Source organism: Haliotis asinina, chromosome 3 (genome assembly GCF_037392515.1).
Source record: "Haliotis asinina isolate JCU_RB_2024 chromosome 3, JCU_Hal_asi_v2, whole genome shotgun sequence".
Taxonomy (NCBI): Eukaryota; Metazoa; Mollusca; class Gastropoda; order Lepetellida; family Haliotidae; genus Haliotis; species Haliotis asinina.
In genome coordinates, this window is record NC_090282.1 from 55,366,481 (window position 1) to 55,387,971 (window position 21,491).

The following is a 21,491-nucleotide window of genomic DNA, read 5'->3' on the forward strand; positions in this document are numbered from 1 at the left end:
AAATCAGCGTGTACCGTGCCCCAGCTGTCACCTTTATACCTACTTATATCTACTTTAATACAACCAGAATACTGCACCGGATAAATACATGTGCAGTCACGAATATTAGAAGATAGGAAACACAAGGTAGCTGTACGGTGAATTATGACTGGAAAATATATTGACATTTGGTCTGCATAATTACCAAACATTTCCTAAAGTTGAAACTTGAAGTGACCAAGGCACAAGGGGTAAAAGTGTCACACCCTCTTATCCACCCATCACCCTTTGTATGCTTGAAGGAAGCAGCAATTGCAGTGTGGACTGTTAACCATTCATTTATAACGTACAATTACGTGTGTCTGTATGCAACACATTGTGTTTTTCGTAAATGAGTTGTCTTTCCAATCTAGGTTTATGTCCAATAAGTCACCTGAATCAGGGCGCTAACTACGTGCTTCAAATTTGTTTTCGTCTCCTTAACACATGGCACATACTTTTGCCACCCCATCGTTGGAGTCACTGGGTGGCTTGAATCTTTGTCCGTCGTCATTTGCGATTTTACGTGGAAATGTGAATTTACCCTCTTTTGCCGTAAGTCACCTCAGACTGTACGTGGTGTTACTGCATCTATATCTGTTGCTGTCATTTGCATGCATGCTCAAGGAAACGAGACACATCAGACATTACCTGGTGTTATCACAACATGGAATACATCTATTGCGAACTTTATTTTAGTTTTATTAAACCGTTGTTTCATTTCCAATTTTATTTTCAAGTGCCAATATTCCCTGGACGATTCTTATACACTGTGTATTTTTTGTAAACAATCATTTGTGCGGTATATCAACCCCATATTTTTAAAGCGTCGGTGATCGTCACAAGCGTTCTTAAAATATCTGTTTGTACACATTCGTCTGAATCTGTTTTAGGACCTTCACGTCATGCTGAATTGCAATAAAATTAATGCCTCTTAGTTGAAGCACTGATCCTATTTCGTGTACTTTATGGCAACTTTCAACTTGGATAACGGCGCACGCAGGTGTCTGATAACCCACTCACTCCACCAGCATATGTCGGTTTGTTTGATGTGTGGCTGTAGTTAACAAGATTAATCAATGCTGGATCGGGAGCCCGCTACTTGATAATCTCATTGTGGTTTTATCAACAACAGATTATCACCTGTATTTGTCAGAGGGAAAATATTGGTCCACTGCCCCACCGTTGTCCTTAATACACCAAAGGCGTGACAAACATCGTTAATCAACGCCCATAGGAGGCTGTTGATTAAACTGATCATTTGGTCTTGAGTTAATGAGGATGGAGACAAATGCGACCTTGAACAGCGCGACTGGCGCCAGGCTAAAACCTAAGACGACCGTACGTCCCCCGACGGCGACTTTGATCCTTGGAAACTTAGTTTTTCAGCTTGACTTAAGCGTTTGAACTCACCGACCATTTTATTGTTAGGAAATAATAATCGGTGCTTTTTTCATGGTGTTTGTTAGGACAAAGGTGAAGTTAGTGAGGTAAAGTTATACATCACATCAGAAATACTACTGTCACATAGCACTCTCAGACTAATATTCTTATGAGAACAGCTGCAATCAATAAAAATAAACGACACAAAACATGTTCCATATTTCTAAGAACGTTCTGCAAGTTTTGAACGATATTAGCATGTGAATGTGAATCTCTGTCACAGAGAGATTATAAACTGTTTTACTCAACTATTCCAACTATGAACACTGAGCCAAAAGTGCCACATGTCGGACATATATAAACAAATGGGCAATAGAAACTTATCACTCTTAAAATTAACCTTTTCGCAATTAGACTTACTGTCATATGGTGAAATGTTTTCAGAAAACATTCGCCAAAAACAAATTCTGTGGGCGAGTAGCTAAGCAAAAATCAGTGATTAAGTGAATTTCGAACTGGCTTGAAAAAAATTAAAAACCCAAAACAACAACAAAAAACAGCATAAATGGACTTTGATGAAAATACACATGCACAATTGTTGCATACATACAGATGTGGAACTGTCACAAGCCGAACGTGACAGGACCGTCGGTATGGCAGAAATGGGGACCTCATAACGTTACTTTGTAAGAATCTTCAATTGCAGCCAAGCAACCATCAGCAACCTGATGAGCCGTTACTAACAGACATGCCAGACGCAAGACCGTCCAAGAACGGGTGCCAACGGTTACCACGCCAGCTGAAAACCGCGGACAATACACCAGCGGAACAGATTCGTCACGGCGACGTCAGTGGGGGCGACGGGCAAACCGCATTACGACAACTCCGTTTGGTTGGCATCAGAGCTCACTGTCTCTTTCGTGGAATGTCCTTGACCCGTCAACAGTGTCAACGTAGGTTACAGTGGGCATGAACTATACGTGATTAGGAGAGAGTTCTGTTTCAGACGTAGGAATGAGCGACTGGCGCCAAACTATGTCCAAGAGTTGCACCCTTTTGGTGAAGACAGTGTCGTCGTATGGGGTGGGATTTGTGATCAACAGAAAACACGACCTGCCACCCCTCATGCAAATGTGACAGCTCAAAGGTACAGAGATGAATCATTGTGAAGTATTGTGAACTTGTGTTGCCATTTGCGCTTCAACAGCCGAAGGGTGTGATCAGGACAAATGCACGTCCGCATACTGCCAGACACGTACGAGACTACCACTATATCGTGAACATCAACGCGTTGCTCTGGCCAGCACGATCTCCGGATATGAATTCGATAGGGCATCTCTGGGATCATCTTGATAGACAGTTGAGACAACGGCAACCTCCACCAGCAACTCGACAGCAGCTCTAACAAGTTCTCTTGAATCTGTGGCACATAATTCCTGTTGACGTCACCCGGCGACTAACGTCATCCATGAGGAGATGTGTTTTGGGATGTATCGGTTCAAGAGGTCGTCACACACGCTACTGAAGGCTTGGACAGTTCCATGATGTGGCTTGAAACATATGTGAACGATCTGGGATCGGGTAACATTTCATTTTGCCCCCACGTCTCTTGCTTGGTTCCGTGACCAGATTGCTGTCGATTGGACATTGATTATTCTGTTTCATGCTTGCTAAATGTTTAAATTTTGTATTGTAAACAATTTTTCTATCATATATGTTGTGAGCCACAACGTCAGATGACGAGTATCTTATGTCCATGGGTATATATACACGGTTATCTGAATCATTTGGTTTATGGGCCCATATGAACTAAACTGACGATCAAAACAAAGTTGTCAGTACCTTTGGTGACCTCAAAATTGAAAACAAATTCTCACATCATGTTGGTGTGGACAAATATTTATATTTCATCAATGTATATTTCATCAAGGTGATGCATTTTAAAAATCATTATTTACAGTCACTGTGAAACGCTAGGGGTACAAAAAGTCACTTTAACAAAACCTGTGAAACCAACAGCGTTCAGTGTGTTTGCAATGTCTGTGACTGGGGCACGACAGACGTCAGTACCTCTTGTGACCTCCTCTGGCAAGAATGCACTTTTGGCAACGTCTTCGGATAGATGACTTTAGCTGGTATGCGTTGCCACGTATAGTATAGAGCATTCTCCAGCTCCCGAAGATTGGTTGGCGTGTTGGGACGTCTTCTTACCTTTCTACCGAGATGGTCCCACATGTGCTCTATGTTTATGAACTGCCGTGTGATCCTTGCCGTGTGGGTTTGAGCATTGTCTTGTTGAAGAAGGGTTCCTCTTTGTTGTTGCCGCAAAAATGTTACAGCTACGCGGCTTAGGACTTAGCGTTAATATAGCGTTGTGCATTCAGGTTGCTACGAATAACAACAAGCTGTGTTTTCTGGTCGTTGCAAATCCCACCCCAGACCATGATACCGCCGTCTCATCTTTGGTGAACATCTTGGACAAAAACTGGGGCCAATCTTTCTTTTCTTTTCTACGTACACCCGTATTCTTCCGCCAGCATTGAACATATTAAATCTGCTCTCATCGTTGCCATTTTCGTCGGTGCTAGCGTAGTACATGTCGGGCCCACTGTAGATAGTCTGGCGAGGCGATGTTGAGCGTTCAGCGCCATCCCTCGGAAAGATCGGCAGGCCCTAATACCGACATGACGTAGTCTTCTCCTCACGATGTGTCGGCACCTAATGCTGTTGCCGCCGATTCCGTCACTGCCAGGAGCCGATTGCGAAAGTGTAACTTGAGATGATATCTGTCTTGCCCGGGTCTTGTGACGCGTGGTCTGCTGCATCGAGGTCTGTCACATGTTGCCATACTGGTGGTAGCGCTGGAACAACTTGGTTACTGTGTGACGAGAGCAGCCCCCACCATGGCCATGCCAAAGGCTCTATCTCTCTTCTGCACTTAGACGTGGCATCTCTTTGATTCTCTTTTGATTGATGTGGCAGTGTTTGAACATTTCGACATTTGACATTTATATTGATATCTGCATAGAGATTTCATGAAAAACGGGTAAACGTAGTTTTGGATGTAACGTCGCAACACGTGCATTGACGGGTGCACGTCCTGGATTCTTTGGAAATGTAGTGTTTTTGAATGTAGTACTTCCATGAGCCATTGACATGTCTTTCAATTTGTTTAGGGGATATTCAAAATTTTTGGGTGAGAACTTTCTTTTGGTCGTCAGTTTATATTTTCACCTTGCTTGTAGAGGAATTATTCCATGATAATATGTAAAAAAAATTTAACGAAAAAATGTCTATAAATAAACAAATACCTAGTCGGAATGAAGAAGCCATACGAATTAATTTCAAAATATTGTGCTCATACATTATGCTCATGACAGAATTCCCTTAAAAGCTCAAATCATAAATTATATACTTTCTACAGACAAGTTTCTGGGGAATGTGAGATAATGAATCTCGGGGCTTCTATGTGAGGGAATGATGTCCCCATCCTGTCAGTCGTCTCTAATGCCAGTCTTTCCCTGCATCAGTTCTACTCCGGTTCTCAAAATTTGTTACGCTTAAACAGAATGCGGACAACAGATTTCAATGCGAGAAGCGAGGCATAATCTGCAGAGTGATGCGATACAGACCTTTCTTTCTTCTGTTCTTTCGCTTTTCTGTTGCCCTACTTGTAGTCTTCCATTTCTACATGGAAGGCGGATAATCATAATTGTTGTTGCATGACGAGTATGAATACAATGAACGCCACAACTGAAAACAAGAGACTTTTTTGTAAAAAACAAAAAAAATTATTATACCAGTTTCTACCTGTTTCTAAATAGGACTTATCTAAACAGATTAAATGTCTCGTATCTTGTCCACACAAGGCACAATACAACACGGAAAGTGGTTGTGTATCTTTAATGCCATGACTTCGACGATTTCTGGACGAAAGTTGTTCTGATTCTATTTTGATGACAGAGTTTAATCCGGCCACCCATGGACACACCTGTGTCAGTACCTCACACACTGTTGGTAAAGTTAAAGTAGGGCAAACATTGTCATTGTATTGCAATCAGGCCAGTTCTTCAAAGGGACGGATGTGATAAGAAACTCCCGTTGTTCGGTGGCTTAATGGTGGCCTAATTCAGAGCTTACATTCCCTAAACCGTATTCCTTTACAGTGTATCGCCTTACATTCATTACAGCTGATATCATGCAGGTCTTTGATATCAAACTCCACATGACCAACTGCATTTTCACGACTGCATATACATAATCATGCATTAAAAGTATAAAAGTTTTGTTCCATTGTCTATGTAATTGCTTGTCCATAATCGAAGGTCTCATGTGTCATCTTGAATCCATCTAAAGCGGACAGAGACTGCTATATAACGCTACATTATCAATTCTGCAGAGCAAAATCGATATGTATGTGTCTCACCGTTAACACCCTATGAAGAGCATTGCAGTGACACACTGACACGCATTTGAATACATACACAGTGCAGCTAGATTTGTCACTGTAACTAAACATCAGGACCACATAACCCCAGTTCTACTCGGTCTACACTGGTCATCGATTCGACAAAGAATGATCTTCACGATCGATGTCTTCGTGTTCAAGTCCCAGCATGATCTCGTTCCACCCTACATCACTGAGCCTATTTCCCATCACATCCCCAGACAGACACTGAGAAAAAACAAAAACATCACGCATATTGGAGATACCACCACCAAAATAACGTGACCTGTGGTGACAGATATTTTTTTCTCTGATGAAGAAGGACTCATACAGTGGAACAAACAACCAAACAACATCCACGACACATGCAAACAGTTTATGCGAATGCTAAAAAGAGTTTTTACACTGCCTGGGCTCCCCTGAGAAATTTGTTGGAACACACGCCATATAAATATTATACTTGACTTGAAATATAAATACATGACTTCACTTGACTTCACTTGACTTCACTTGACTTTGTAAGTTTTATTTATGGGTTTTATCGACTAAGCAAACATGCAGAGATGGTTCTAACTGTCAGTTAAAGATAAAGTTCACCTTAACCACAGAAAAAAAACAGACGCTCGTTATTATAGCGACCGTGAAAGGCAACACAATGTCTCCTACCGGAAAATGTTTACCGGAAATCGTTGCCAAGTTCTTGCAGGGTGTGAGGTTGATTAATCTGCTGTCGCCACTAGTCTTTCAGGCTCTTCCATATGTGCTGCATAGGGTTCGGGCCTGGGAACCGGGAAAGTCAGTCCATGTCATCAACACCGGCGTTAAATCAGCACCGGAAGTTGCGCGGTAGAACTGTAGTACCGGGCGGAGCGTTGTCATTTTGAAGTGTCAGCCTAGGAACATATAGGTATATGAATGGAAGAAGGTTGGTTGCTTGGTTGTTGAACGCTGTACTCGGCAATATTCCGGTCTGTATGTAATCGAGTCTGGACCAGACAATCCATAACATTATATACGCAACTGACCACCCAGTCCCGCTTACGACAGGCATGGGTTGCTGAAGACCAATTCTGACCCGGATGTTCACGGGTTAATGGAAGATGGATGTGTACGAAGGTAAGATTACCCTGGACGACATTTTATTGAAACTGATCTTTGGCACAAAATGTTCCGCAAAAGCTGTGCCCTCAAATCGGTCAACGTCCCGAACACAACTCTGTGCGTGAGTTTCCTCTGTTTTGTCATACCCTTATAATACTATGTGCCATATTAATGTCGCCAATTACTTCAAAGTTTGCTCACTAACATAAGACGTGGACAAACCTTTATCTTCATGCAGTTAAAATGTATAAAAAAGTCATATACATGTACTATTAATCATTATTGTCTACAAAACTGTTGACACAGCATGTGATCGATATGTAATATTTGTAGATGACACTCATTCTGTTGTTTTCCATTGTATGCGACCTATTGTTTCACTGGTCCATCATCGGTCTGTAACAGGCCGAGATCAAAAACACGTGGTGGTATTTTTTCCAGACTATCGTAAAGGGGTACTAACGCATTCATTTCAAAATTACCTGCTATTGTGCAGCAGTCATGAAGCATGTAAACCTTCACAGAATAATCTATACCGATCCTGACAGAAGAGATAAAACACAAGTAAACATGCCATTCCTGTGATGGATCTGTTTTCTACTGGGATTTGCGTTGCTGACTTCTGAACACCTGCGTTTCCAAGAATATTACTAAATGACAAAATGTAGACACTTTTAACACATGATAGCGATCAATGAGCCATGCCTACTGCACATTAAATCAAGGAGAGGGAAACGTCTAAATTCATGATAACATCACCAGTGTAACCATGTCATGCTCATGTGGTGAGTGAAAGAGAGTGAGTTTGGCTTTACACCACTTTCGGCAGCATTCCACCAGGGAGACACCGGAGATTGGCTTCACACATATTACCCATTGAGGAATCGAACCCCGGTCTCCAATGTGACGCAGGAAAATATGTCTTCAGATGAGCTCACGTACCGCACACAGACCTATCCTAAGACGTCACGTATATCACGCAGGAAATTCTTGACATTGTATTGTGAAATCCCCTCAGGTGTAAGTTAATTTACTAAACTGACAATGAAATACGCCCAAGGGTAGCTGAGTGATTCCATCCCAAGATGGACGGGACTGGTCTTCCTTTTTGACATCAGTGCAGGAGAGGCCACACACATACATCACGTGGTTCCTGGTGTCTGAATGCAAGTGTAAAACTACACACCCAGATGTCACGTCACTCTACTACCATACACAGCAGCAACAACACTACAGACCCAGATGTCACATCACTTTACTGCCATACATAGCAACAACACTACAGACCCAGATGTCACATCACTCTACTGCCACACATAGCAACAACTCTACAGACCCAGATGTCACATCACTCTACTGCCATACACAGCAACAACACTAGACACAGATGTCACATGACTCTACTGCCATACATAGCAACAACACTACAGACCCAGATGTCACATCACTCTACTGCCATACATAGCAACAACACTACAGACCCAGGTGTCACATCACTCCTTTACCATACATAGCAACAACACTACGGACCCAGATGTCACGTCACTCTACTACCATACATAGCAACAACACTACAGACACAGATGTCACATGACTCTACTGCCATACACAGCAACAACACTACAGACACAGATGTCACATGACTCTACTGCCATACATAACAACAACACTACAGACACAGATGTCACATCATTCTACTGCCATACATAGCAACAACACTACAGACCCAGATGTCACATCACTTTACTGCCATACATAGCAACAACACTACAGACCCAGATGTCACATCACTCTACTGCCATACATAGCAACAACACTACAGACCCAGATGTCACATCACTCTACTGCCATATATAGCAGCAGCAACACTTCAGACCCAGATGTCACGTCACTTTACTGCCATACATAGCAGCAACAACAGTACAGACCCAGATGTCACGTCACTTTACTGCCATACATAGCAACAACACTACAGACCCAGATGTCACGTCACTCTACTGCCATACATAGCAACAACACTACAGACGCAGATGTCACTTGGGAAGTGTGGCACGTTGACTGTCTGTAATGTTTGTGAAGGTGGTGGTGAGGCACGTTGACTGGGTCTGTAGTGTTGTGATGGTGGAGATGTGGCACGTTGACTCTGTAGTGTGGTGATGGTGAAGATATGGCAGTTTGGCTGGGTCTGTAGTGTTGTTTTGGTGAAGATGTGGCATGCTGTATAGGTCTGTAGCATGGTGGAGGTGTGGGACGTTGACTTTTTTTAGTGTGTGTTGTTATACCTTCCAACAGTAGCATTGCAGCAACATCAGGTTAAGGTCTGATTCCACTATCAACGTCCCATGCTTTCCGGATACGATGGCAGCCAAACTGTCCCATCCCAAAGACAGTCGCCTTTACGACAACTAATTGTAGCGAGTCCTGGTAGCCACCCACACCCCCACAACGGTTAAAATTCTGAAAAGGATAAATGAAATAGTACACATGCATGTACGGCCCATGATGACGTGAACGTCACTCACCACTGTGGAATTACTCCATTGCATGTGCTACTGCATGCGGTCGCTTGATGGCCTGAAATAGTGTGCATTTTGTCACTCTGTTTATATACATCTATGACCGAGAGCAGTGTCACGGTGATGACGAGACAGTGGTTGTGGATTATACATGTATATAATGTCTAACTAGCTGTCAGAAGGGAATTAATCACTCCAGGCTACTGGGATAACTGGTGTGACCCAGTGAGGTCTGTATTTGTGTATTTAGTCCAATCTGCTGTAGTTTACATATTAAACCGACAGGCTCTTACACACGATAGGCGACAAGATTCTCCTCGTGATGGAGGGATGCCTTCTAGCTGGCTAGGTTGTGCCTATCCTTGGGACCAGTGGTCAGTTTGGGCGAGATCATGCCGAGATGGACTAATGCGCAAGCACCCATGATCACTGGATGATCAACAACTCGATCATCGATCTCCACAATTGGGGTAGGATGACATGTGTCTAGCAAGTCTGACCACCTGATCCTGTTATTCACCCTTTTACGACAAGCACGGGTTTGCTGAAGACCAATTCTAACCCGGATGTTCATGGCTACTCTACTGACAATCGTATTCAGCAGTGTAACACACACCATTCGACAAAAACAACCGGTTTTGGAGATAAAAACAAACTGTTGTGGGTAGGATAAAGTCGGCATACAACTCATTTTCCTCTTCCCACTCTCTTTCAGGCGTTAAGTGCTATTGTAAATACACATACAAGTACATACAGATGGACCTTGTCACCCTTTAACTGTCCAGCTTGTCAAATGAAATGACGCATCATGTAATGCTTGAAACGTTCATTTATACTCTCTAGGTTCGTGTTGACAGTACATAGCTTCGAGATTAAATGTACTGCACATATTAAGCAATAAAAGTCAATTGTGTGACAGTGGCGCCTTATATTGGCTTAATCTGTCACGTGGGATTGGCGCTTGTCTGCATAATGATAAGACGTCACTCAGTATATACTGAATCACATAGGAAACGCTTCGGCAGTTTTGAATATGTAATTTCACACAGCCTGGAACGGTGTTAGTCTAAAACCTCTGTAGCAAATGTTTGGAACGGTGTCAGTCGGAAATCACTGTAACACGTGTCTTGAACGGTGTCAGTCGGAAACCACTGTAACGAGTGTTTTTCCTTCATGTTTCACTGGATTCGGTACTTAGGTTTTTAGAAGATATATACATCTTACAAACATATGTGTCGTAAGGCAATTGGCAGTTCGATGGTTTTACATAGAGGGATCCAGAATGTCTGTTGTTTAACCACAAATATGACTGTACTGACTCCGGGGCTAGCAGGACAATGAGAGGGTGGGTTCCTTATTGTTCTGTCCGGTGTATCTACAGATATACGCTGTCTCCTGTTTACTTGGTAACATCTACACACATACTCTTCCGCAGTCGTCCACATTAATACGCCAGTATCCTCAGTAGTATGTACATTGCAATCAAGCTCATATACTAAAGCATAGAACACAGTAAGACGCTGACAGACAATGGTCATTTATCACCTCAAAAAGCATCATCTATTATTTAACAGGATCGTGCCATCCGCTTCAGTCTCGCGATGAGATGTCCAGCTCGCCAAGTAGTGTTTGTTGCTCGAGAAGGCGACCCAGCGATGTAGTGTTTGCAGAGGCCATGGTTGCCAGACAGCCAAAAAGGAAGGATAGTGTGTGTAGATAAAGGATCCGGCGCGCCGGTCTACAACCAATACTACAAGGAGCATTTATAAGAAGTAATTATGTACACGGAAGTGGGATTTCAGTAGCTTGAATAAACGTTTACAATTGTGTTTTTAAAGATTCACGCTCTTAACTTTTTATAAAAAAAGCCATTAAATGAATATTTCCTGCATTTGATAACTTGTTTCATTGTTAACATTCCTGTATTTTTATGACAAATAAAATACGCGGACACACAAAACATTTTCCAAAGACTCTAAAGTACCTATCCAGTTTTCTCAAATGTCTTCGAGATTCGTTTTAGTGCAAAGAGATACTGTTCTGTGAAATACTTATTAATAAACATTCCATTCAGGGGAAATACCTATCGAGTTTTTGATAAAGCAGTCTCCATAAAACAATACACGAACAATAAAGAGCGTGCACGTCAGGCCACACATCGTCTCCCCTGTACACAATGTGAACATAGTGGTAACTACTATAACAGATTATACTGGACCAATAAGGAGCGTGTACGTCAGACCATACATCGTCTTCTGGTACACGATGTCAACATAGTGCTCCCTACTACATCAAATTATAGAGGAACAATAAAGAGCGTGTACGTCAGACCATACATCGTCCTCTGGTACACAATGTCAACATAGTGCTCCCTACTATAACAGAGTATACAGGAACAACAAGGAGCGTGTACGTCAGACCATACATCGTCTTCTGGTACACGATGTCAACATAGTGCTCCCTACTACATCAAATTATAGAGGAACAATAAGGAGCGTGTACGTCAGACCATACATCGTCCTCTGGTACACAATGTCAACATAGTGCTCCCTACTATAACAGAGTATACAGGAACAACAAGGAGCGTGTACGTCAGACCATACATCGTCTTCTGGTACACGATGTCAACATAGTGCTCCCTACTACATCAAATTATAGAGGAACAATAAAAAGCGTGTACGTCAGACCATACATCGTCCTCTGGTACACAATGTCAACATAGTGCTCCCTACTATAACAGAGTATACAGGAACAACAAGGAGTGTGTACGTCAGACCATACATCGTCTTCTGGTACACGATGTCAACATAGTGTTCCCTACTACATCAAATTATAGAGGAACAATAAAGAGCGTGTACGTCAGACCATACATCGTCCTCTGGTACACAATGTCAACATAGTGCTCCCTACTGTAACAGAGTATACAGGAACAACAAGGAGCGTGTACGTCAGACCATACATCGTCTTCTGGTACACGATGTCAACATAGTGTTCCCTACTACATCAAATTATAGAGGAACAATAAAGAGCGTGTACGTCAGACCATACATCGTCCTCTGGTACACAATGTCAACATAGTGCTCCCTACTATAACAGAGTATACAGGAACAACAAGGAGCGTGTACGTCAGATCATACATCGTCTTCTGGTACACGATGTCAACATAGTGCTCCCTACTACATCAAATTATAGAGGAACAATAAAGAGCGTGTACGTCAGACCATACATCGTCCTCTGGTACACAATGTCAACATAGTGGTAACTACTATAACAGAGTATACAGGAACAACAAGGAGCGTGTACGTCAGACCATACATCGTCTTCTGGTACACGATGTCAACATAGTGCTCCCTACTACATCAAATTATAGAGGAACAATAAAGAGCGTGTACGTCAGACCATACATCGTCTCCTGGTACACAATGTCAACATAGTGCTCCCTACTACATCAAATTATAGAGGAACAATAAGGAGCGTGTACGTCAGACCACACATCGTCTTCTGGTACACAATGTGAACATAGTGGTAGCTACTATAACAGATTATACTGGACCAATAACGAGCGTGTACGTCAGACCACACATCGTCTTCTCTTACACAATGTGAACACAGTGCTCCCTACTATAACAGATAATACAGGAACAATACGGAGCGTATAAGTCAAACCACAGGCCTATAACAGATATATACTTACCCCTACTATACCCCGAAAATGGATGTTTTTGCGTACATTGGGTTGGTTTGTAAGCCTCCTCACTCAAGAATGATGATATTATTATTATCACCATTTGTAGCCTCTGTGGGAAGGACTCACAAAACGTTACACAAATATTGACACAGTTTGTGTTGCATACATACATTAGCCGATAGACACAAATGACAGATGCGTTTATATATAGTTTTAAATTAAAGGTTTTATAGTTGACGCTTCATAATCTACAATCGAATCAAATATGGGATGGTGCCTTGTGCATCTTTGTACATCCTCATTTAGTAGATTTACCCCATCCCACACACAATATGACATATTCGAGACGTACATTTAGCTGCTAGCTTATGGATACATCGAAAACACATCCATACCGTACACCAGTCCAGCTGGTTGGTCCGAGATACAGGGGATACCGTGGAGGAAGTGCTGATTGTCCGTTGCTCTGGCTGCCTTGTCTGGTCTCACAAACAATCAGAGGTCCGCCTTACTCTTGTGCTTCTGACCTAACCTGATGGACTAGGGGCGATACCCCAGTGTGTATTTCGGACGTCAAACATTCACTTGTATTGTTTCATCAATAATCCTATTAGTTATCAACTGAAACATATAGTGCAAAGACGGATACATATTTTTGAGAAGGTGGTGTGTGCGTGTGTGTGAATGTGTGTATGTGTGTGATTGTGTGTATGAGTATGTGTGATGTCACACTTCTTTTCACCCGTTTTTCACTAGATCTTTACTGTCATAATGATCATTTAATAAACTTTCAGGACGAAAAAGGGAATGGGTGGAGTGGGTGGGGGGCAGGGCTGTGCATAATGTTTATTTAATAACTTTCAGGACAAAAGGGGGCGCAAACGTGCACACACACATGTTCCTGCAGACTTCTATTAACCACAATATGACTACCTGTGTAACACAGTAACGCTGACGTATAATATGTCAGTAATCTCCGTCAGGTGGACGTCACGTTCATTCATCTTTAGCCTTCTTGACATAAGGTCACCCGAGCTCAACACAAGACTGTTTCTTTTCCACTGTTCCTAGACGCCGAGACCTCTGGACATACATTCATGTTATATCTCATGAATGTACATTTCACTCAAATAGGAATCGACGAGCTACATCGTAAACGACATAAAGCATACGTTTAGGTACTTTGCCAACATTTTCTAGGGTATTGGAGAAAGACTCGGTCTGCCAGCACATGTGTATACAGCCTAGAATCCTTAAGGTCGCAGAATGGTAAAGCAAAAGCACCCGCTGATTTTTGTGTTGTCCCAACAGAGTTTTAAACACGTTTCCATGTGGCTTGGAATATGCAGCCCTTCGTCTGGAACGCTGACAGTCCTGGCCCTTTTCTCCAATTAACTGTGGACGAGTTATGGTCAGTGTTGCTCTGTCTGGGGGCAGTGAAGACGTCTACGTGCATAGACTGGTGTGTATCTAGCAATGGGGGATATACAAGAGGAAAATCCACATCTAGTAGAAAGGTACATGACAAATCGGTGTACCGTGTCTACTAATCCTTTGCAAACACATTAGGCATCTGGGAAGGGGGGGGGATTACACCGGCAGAAATTCAGCACGTTGACACGTTGATTGATAGCAGAATCGACAAGTTAATAGAAGGGATGAGTAACATTGTCTCAATGTAGCCCAGTTAACTTTAGTAACGAGAACGAAATAGGATATTAATTAAAAATCATTCACACAAAGAATACAGTCTGGCTCTTAAGTTTGTTGAAATGAGTGCACTCGTTTCCGTGATGTACAGAAGAAATAGCATAATTACTCCACACTCCATGTCGTGCAGCTGTCTACATACATTAAACTATTCCACACAGCATCGATCATCCACACCGACAGCTTGTCAAGGAAGTGGAAACGGGAACGTTCTTTGTGTCGGGCTCGTTATAATGAAAATATTTTACGGATATGTATATGCAAGTTTGTCTTGCTTGAGAACAAGAGCTAGCTGTCGCCTCCATAATGTGCGTTCAAAATGTAATGGAGTGGGGTTTTTTCTCAAAAAACGCTCGGTGTTAAGATTTACTGTGACGGTGATGACAAGTACAAACAGACTGTTGGGTAATGGTTTCTTACAATTATGGTAAGTGTGATCTTACTCTGATGTAGCAGACACGAACCAGATGTACGTCGTCAATGACAGCAACACAAAAGTTGTATGTTTTGTTTTATTTAAGAGAGTATAAAAATCAAAGCAAAAATATAATCATGGATGCATTAGCCAACAACGATGGTTGCTATCAAAATGACAAGACACTGGGTATGCATATAAATTTACTTTAAACATGAGCAACTATAGACAATACATATTAGACTGAAAAACACAGTTAGATATACCAGGTATTCACTATTTCAAATCAGTATTCAGACTTGTATAGCTTCAGACAACACATTCAGTAGACACACAGACTCTCACTCTCTACGGCGGATTGCTTTATGACCGTTTTGTGATGTTTTATGTAATGAAAATGTTTGAAATGTTTTGCTTTTCAAGTAACTAATTTACAAACACGAACTTAAACATATCCTTGCTCGTATTCAAAGAGTTAATAATCAATAATATATAAGATAATTCATTTTGTAATGGGATGCTTTACTATTTATTGCACCAACTAAAAATTTGCTCGTATTCAAAGAGTTAATAATCAATAATATATAAGATAATTCATTTTGTAATAAGATGCTTTACTATTTATTGCACCAACGACACATTAAATATCATAGAAATAACATTTGCTTAATTCAGATGGCTTCCCCATAATGTCTCTTATGGTCTATTAAATGGCATGGGCGTGTTAGAATGACACAGTGCATAATTCTATCACAATATGCTTGTCAGTTATTTGGAAACCTCCAACATTCAGTATATATGATGGCGTTTGATTACGTACAGAGAGATACTCCCTAAATCACAAGTACCTTACATCCACAATGTACCAGCACAGTGACTGGTGCGTACAGTGATGTGTCCAATGTACTAGCACTGCCAAGGTAGGAAGGTTCCAAGTTCTGCAAGCGGAGTAGGGTTCTTCATCCAGTCCAGAACTTGTTCAATGGAAACAATATAAACATCTCTCATGGACACTAACTTCCGCATGAATCTGTCAAGACCTGCCAAGTTTGGTTTGTAGATGAAGTGGGAGAACCACTGTTGTCTCAGTGTTACACCGAAAGGTGCTCGGTTACCATCATAATGGTCCTTGAAGTTCCGCCACAAGAAGTTGAAGGTGTCGTCTGCTGTTGGTGGGTTGAACATGCAGCCGTCAGCGTATGTGCAGAAATAGCTTTGTGTGTAGTCCAGAAGAGGCACAATAGGGACCTCCCATAATCCAGGATAAGCCCCCACGGGGCAACCTCTGATGTCGCATCTATCCCTCCAGCGGAAGTCGAGTGTGTAAGGCCAGACAAAGTCATTTTTGGTCTGTGGAGTCGGTAGGGACAGGGTGCTGTCATACAGGAGGTTCTGAGACCTGAGGATCTTGAACTGGGCGTCTCCGAGTGGCTTCAAAGCGGGGCTTCTCCAACCCTTGAGGTTTCTGACGGGAAGTTTAGCTTGGAGATAGTTGATCTCGTTGTCTAGATCTATCTCTAACGAGTTGGAACGTCGATATGCATCCATGTCGTCCCCTCTCAGTCCAACTTCTATACCCATTCCAGCCAAACGTTTGAGGTATGTCATGTAGTTCCCACCCTTTGATACGAACATTGTCGCCGAGATGGAGCAATTGTTGGGGTTCTTTCTGCCAGAGTCAAACAGATGCACGAGATTAAGATACGAGTTTACGTTGATTGGGCCATCAAAGGTGAAGTACACCATCTGGGGTGTGTCCGCCTCTGCTAACCCACCTGGCTGGTGAGTTGTTCTGCACATACAGTCAGGTAGCCTACAGTTCCAGCCTTGAATACATGGCAATGATGACTGGGAAAGCGACTGTGATGGGGATCCAAATGTTGCAGTTGACTGCAGGGACGGCGTTTGTGCTGAGCTCCGTGCTCGTGGCGCTCCCCCGTTTTTTGCCGTTGTTGTTAGTAGTTTGCTTACAGCTGTAGGGAAGGAAATCTTGGGCGTTGATGGTTTGTGGTTAGGAGACATTACAGGAGGAACTTGTACAGACACTGTGGAATGAGAATCTGAGACAGATGTCTCAACAATCTGCGACGGATGCACCTTAGTATTTAACTTGGTGCTTTTGGTGCTTTTTGACGTGGTCGTCGTAGGGAAACGAATAAATGTAGTGGGCTTCGTCGTCGTCGCAGACGACGTAGTTTTTGGCGTTGTTGCTGTTGTTGAAGTAGTAGCTGTTGTGGTTGTGGTTGGAGTTGTCGTACTGGATGTAGTTGATAGTGTAGTCGTGGTTGTTGAAGTCGAACTTGGTGTTGATACTGGCGTAGTTGATACTGTTGCATTATTTGACGTATGTGGTGTTCCACATCTCCATGAAGATAACGTCTGTATTTGAGATATGGGAGTAGGTTCCCTCATCCAGTCTAACATCTGCTTCACACTAACAATATAAACATTCTTCAGCGCCAGCACCTGTTGAATAAACCTGTCCATGGCATTTAGGTTGTGCTCCGACCAGAACCATGCAGCATGCATATTGAAACCAAACGGTGTTCGGGAACCTTTATAATAATCTAAAAAGTTTTGCCACAAATATTTAAAAGCTTGTTCCTCATTGTCTGGTCGGTTGAAGCAGCCATCAACATAGGGGCAAGGGTAGGCGTTCTTGTAGTCCACTAAAGAATTGACGGGTACTTCCCAGAAACCAGGGTGCCGGGATCCTGGTTTCGGGCAAGGGGTCACCATGCAGCTGAAGGGATACCCGTAGTCGAGTGTGTACGGCCACGGACGTTCCATTCCTAACTTGCTTCGTGTGTAAGTCAAAGATATGTCATACGTATACCCTAAAGACTTGAGAATGTCTGGTTGCACATCACCAGCTGTCTTCAGATTAGGGCTTCGCCATCCAACGATGTCTTCAATAGGAATGCGTCCAAGATTTGCTAGGTTCTTTCTTTGTTGATCAGCCTCGTACTCGAGTTTGTCCCCAGTGCTGATGGATGTGTGCGTGACACTGTGAACCCCAATCTCCATCCCCTTGATGTAAAACTCATGCACCAGTCGGTAGTCCGTATACTGATCCTGTACGTACAGACTCATAGTGATTGGACACCCGTTAGGGTTCTTCCTGTCGGGCGAAAACAGACGGCGGTAGTGACTAGCCATTTCTACATTCAAAGCATCATCAAACCCAAAGTACACGATTTGCGGAATCTCCTCCAAGTCCATATTTAGTCGTGTGGTACTGCAGAAGCAGCTTGGTAGTTGACAGTTAATCCCCTGAACACACTGGGACTGAACACTGCTTTGGACCATGGTGAGCACACCCAACACGACTATCAGCATCGACTTTCTCATGTTCGCTCGGCGAAGTGACAAGTGAAGGGGAAGTGTCTGCACTGTCTTGATAAAGCAGTAAATTCAGATGACGTCTTGAGATAAGTCGTCTGCCTGACTTATTTCTGGAAGTCTGCTTCAAAGGTGCGTGTCGTGTGCTCATACACTGTCACCAAGTGATTACCGTTCCTTTTATAGCCGAGGGGCGTTGTGAGGTCTGTTGGTGACGTCACGTTACGGTGTGAGTGCCAAGTGCGCACGCGCCAATAGATGTACACATACATATTGTATCGTAGGTAGATGGGATTGGTGGGACCAGGATTTCTCCCCACCTGACCAACATGTACATATACGCGATCCTAACAATGTATACAATGTTGTTTAAGGAACTTCCTTCATGCACATATGTCATTTCGCCCACAGCATTACTTATGTAGTATATAAGAACTAGATAGTTACATGTTTTCTGTTGGGACGCTGGGTGGCTGATGCGTACATTCAGTATATTGAATTTCTGTGGTATAATTAGACGAGATTTACTTGAAGCACACTAGATGTATATCTCTATTGATACCCATATCATTGAGACATTAACATTTCAAACAGATGTCAAATCCTGTTAATGGAATCAAGCTAAAAACAAAACATTAAAAATGCACAAGCTGAGAGTAGCTAGATCTTGCCGAATAAGATATAATTACATGTCCATGTGGGGTTCGATTCCCACCCACGCCATATCATGAGATGTTAAACTTGAGCACTGGACTCGGGCGCTTGACATTACTCAGAAATGGGTCGACTCGGAGTCAATTCTCTGTGTTTGAGTGGGGTATACATGTTTCACTGTAACGTTGTAATCTTGGTACCCTAGCTCTGACAATTGTCTAGGGGAATTGCAGTGTCGTTTGTACAGGAGAACAGTAGATAGAGAATTATTGTTTCCACGAAAATGCGGGCCACAAGCCCGTAATACAAAACATTCACAAGGAGTAACAAGATTACCTCAGCATAATAAGAACACTAAATCTCTCGACAATACTACTTTTTATCACGAAAGAGATTTAATCGTTATTGATAAAATGATAAGTTGTACCACATATTCAACGATATTCATTATATAGTTGGCCTGTCAATCGAAATTCAAACAGCCATTCAATAATCTGCCCACCCCTGACTATGATGAATAATGTTGTAATAACTGTACTCAGTTACAGAAGAGTTTCACTGTTGCTCATGCTTAGAATATTTTCCTCATTGCAAACACGTAAAAAAGTAATCACATTCCTGGAAACAGTCTTATATTTCACACTTTACTCCGAAATGAAAGTTCAGTTTGATCAAGTGTCTCCAGGATAGAGTCGTGTTTGCCATCTGTTTCCGAGGGTGGTGCATGGAACATGCCAAACAGTACAGGAGAAAGCCTAGCAACGCCACAACATAAAAGGTATGGTACGCTGTGACTGAAACCTACAGTTTTATTTCAAACTGTAAACTTGACGTAGTGTGAAAAGATGGGATATACAACAACAAGGGAAAGTGTATAACTCGGTGTTTACTTAAAATGAGAATATCTAACAATAAAACATATAATTGGAGTTAAACACTTTAAAAGTGTTCCCTTGAAAAAGTGTTATCTCTTTTCGTGTTTTGTTTTGGCATAACAGCATTAAGACATTGCCTACATGCCCCTACAGTGACTTTAGGAATGATGTAACAAAGTGCAGAAACACACAACAGAAGTTCCACAACAGAACCAAATATTTACAGTTTAAAACACATTCTTTCAATATATTTGTGGTTGGATATTCGTCACGGAGGTGGAAGTATAGAAGTATAAACGTGGTCTCTGGTAGAAGCCATGGACGACCTTACCTTACAGCAATAGTAGTACATATTTTGCATCAAATCCTTTTGTATTATAGACAGAGAAGTTCTAAATCCAAACTGTACTCATTGTAACAACTCATGTTCAACTTCGGTAATTTCTATGCATGTGGAGCTATCAAATATAAACTAAAGCTATGAATATACACCATGAATATATGACGCATTGAATAAGGTAACATGAACTTATTGCTTTAGGATAATGTTTCGTCCCTGAATATATATAATTTTGACAATGACAAATAAACCGATTTCATTTTGAACAGGAACCCCACTGAATAGGGAGATTCATGAACCTAGGAAATCTTGTTTGATTGCAAGGAGGGCTGGACATTAGGGAAAATAATGTTTTTAGGGACTGTGAGAGAGACTACGATTGATCTGAAGATAATGCACTTATAATATATACTTGTTATGAACACTCTGATTAACATCCATCACTGTCGATGTGCAGGGCCAGGTGATCTCCGAGTACCAGGACTAAGACAGATTAACTAACTACCTGAAATTACACTAATCATCTTTCGTAAATGCCACCAGTACTGATATATCAAAGCTAACTGAACAAAGCAAAAGCCCATGATAGCAATTATGACTGCATCGTGCAATTTATGGCTTGTACTGAGCTCACTACATTTCCCGAGCTACCGGTTTTCTTACCTCTATTATCATAACATCTTAGCGTCAGTCCTGCAGATGAATCTCTCGCCGAGAATTATTTATTAAATGTCGTTTGTGTGTAAGAGCGTAAATGTGTCTTGTTGACAGCAGACTTGTCAGCGATTTGTCACCACTATCGTATCGTACATGTTCGTCAACACACGCCTGTAGACTGTCGTGTGTGCAATGGCAGTAATGAATTAATGGCTCTGTTATACTTACATCGGATGTGTTAGCATGTAAGCTTTCCGTTATGCTTGTACTTATTAATAGTTAACATGCAAGCCTTCTGTTATACAGACATATTCGGTGAGAGTTACCATGTAAACCTACTTTTGT

At 42.1% G+C, this 21,491-nt stretch overlaps 1 protein-coding gene across 1 annotated transcript; it reads right to left on the reverse strand.

Moving 5' to 3' along the window:
• Window positions 1–15,361: 15,361 nt before the first annotated feature.
• On the reverse strand, window positions 15,362–18,770 carry LOC137278185 (uncharacterized). Its single transcript, XM_067810380.1, has one exon. It carries the CDS (start codon window positions 18,627–18,629, stop codon window positions 16,185–16,187), a length of 2,445 nt encoding a protein of 814 aa, XP_067666481.1. The 5' UTR covers window positions 18,630–18,770; the 3' UTR covers window positions 15,362–16,184.
• Between the last annotated feature and the right edge of the window lie 2,721 nt (window positions 18,771–21,491).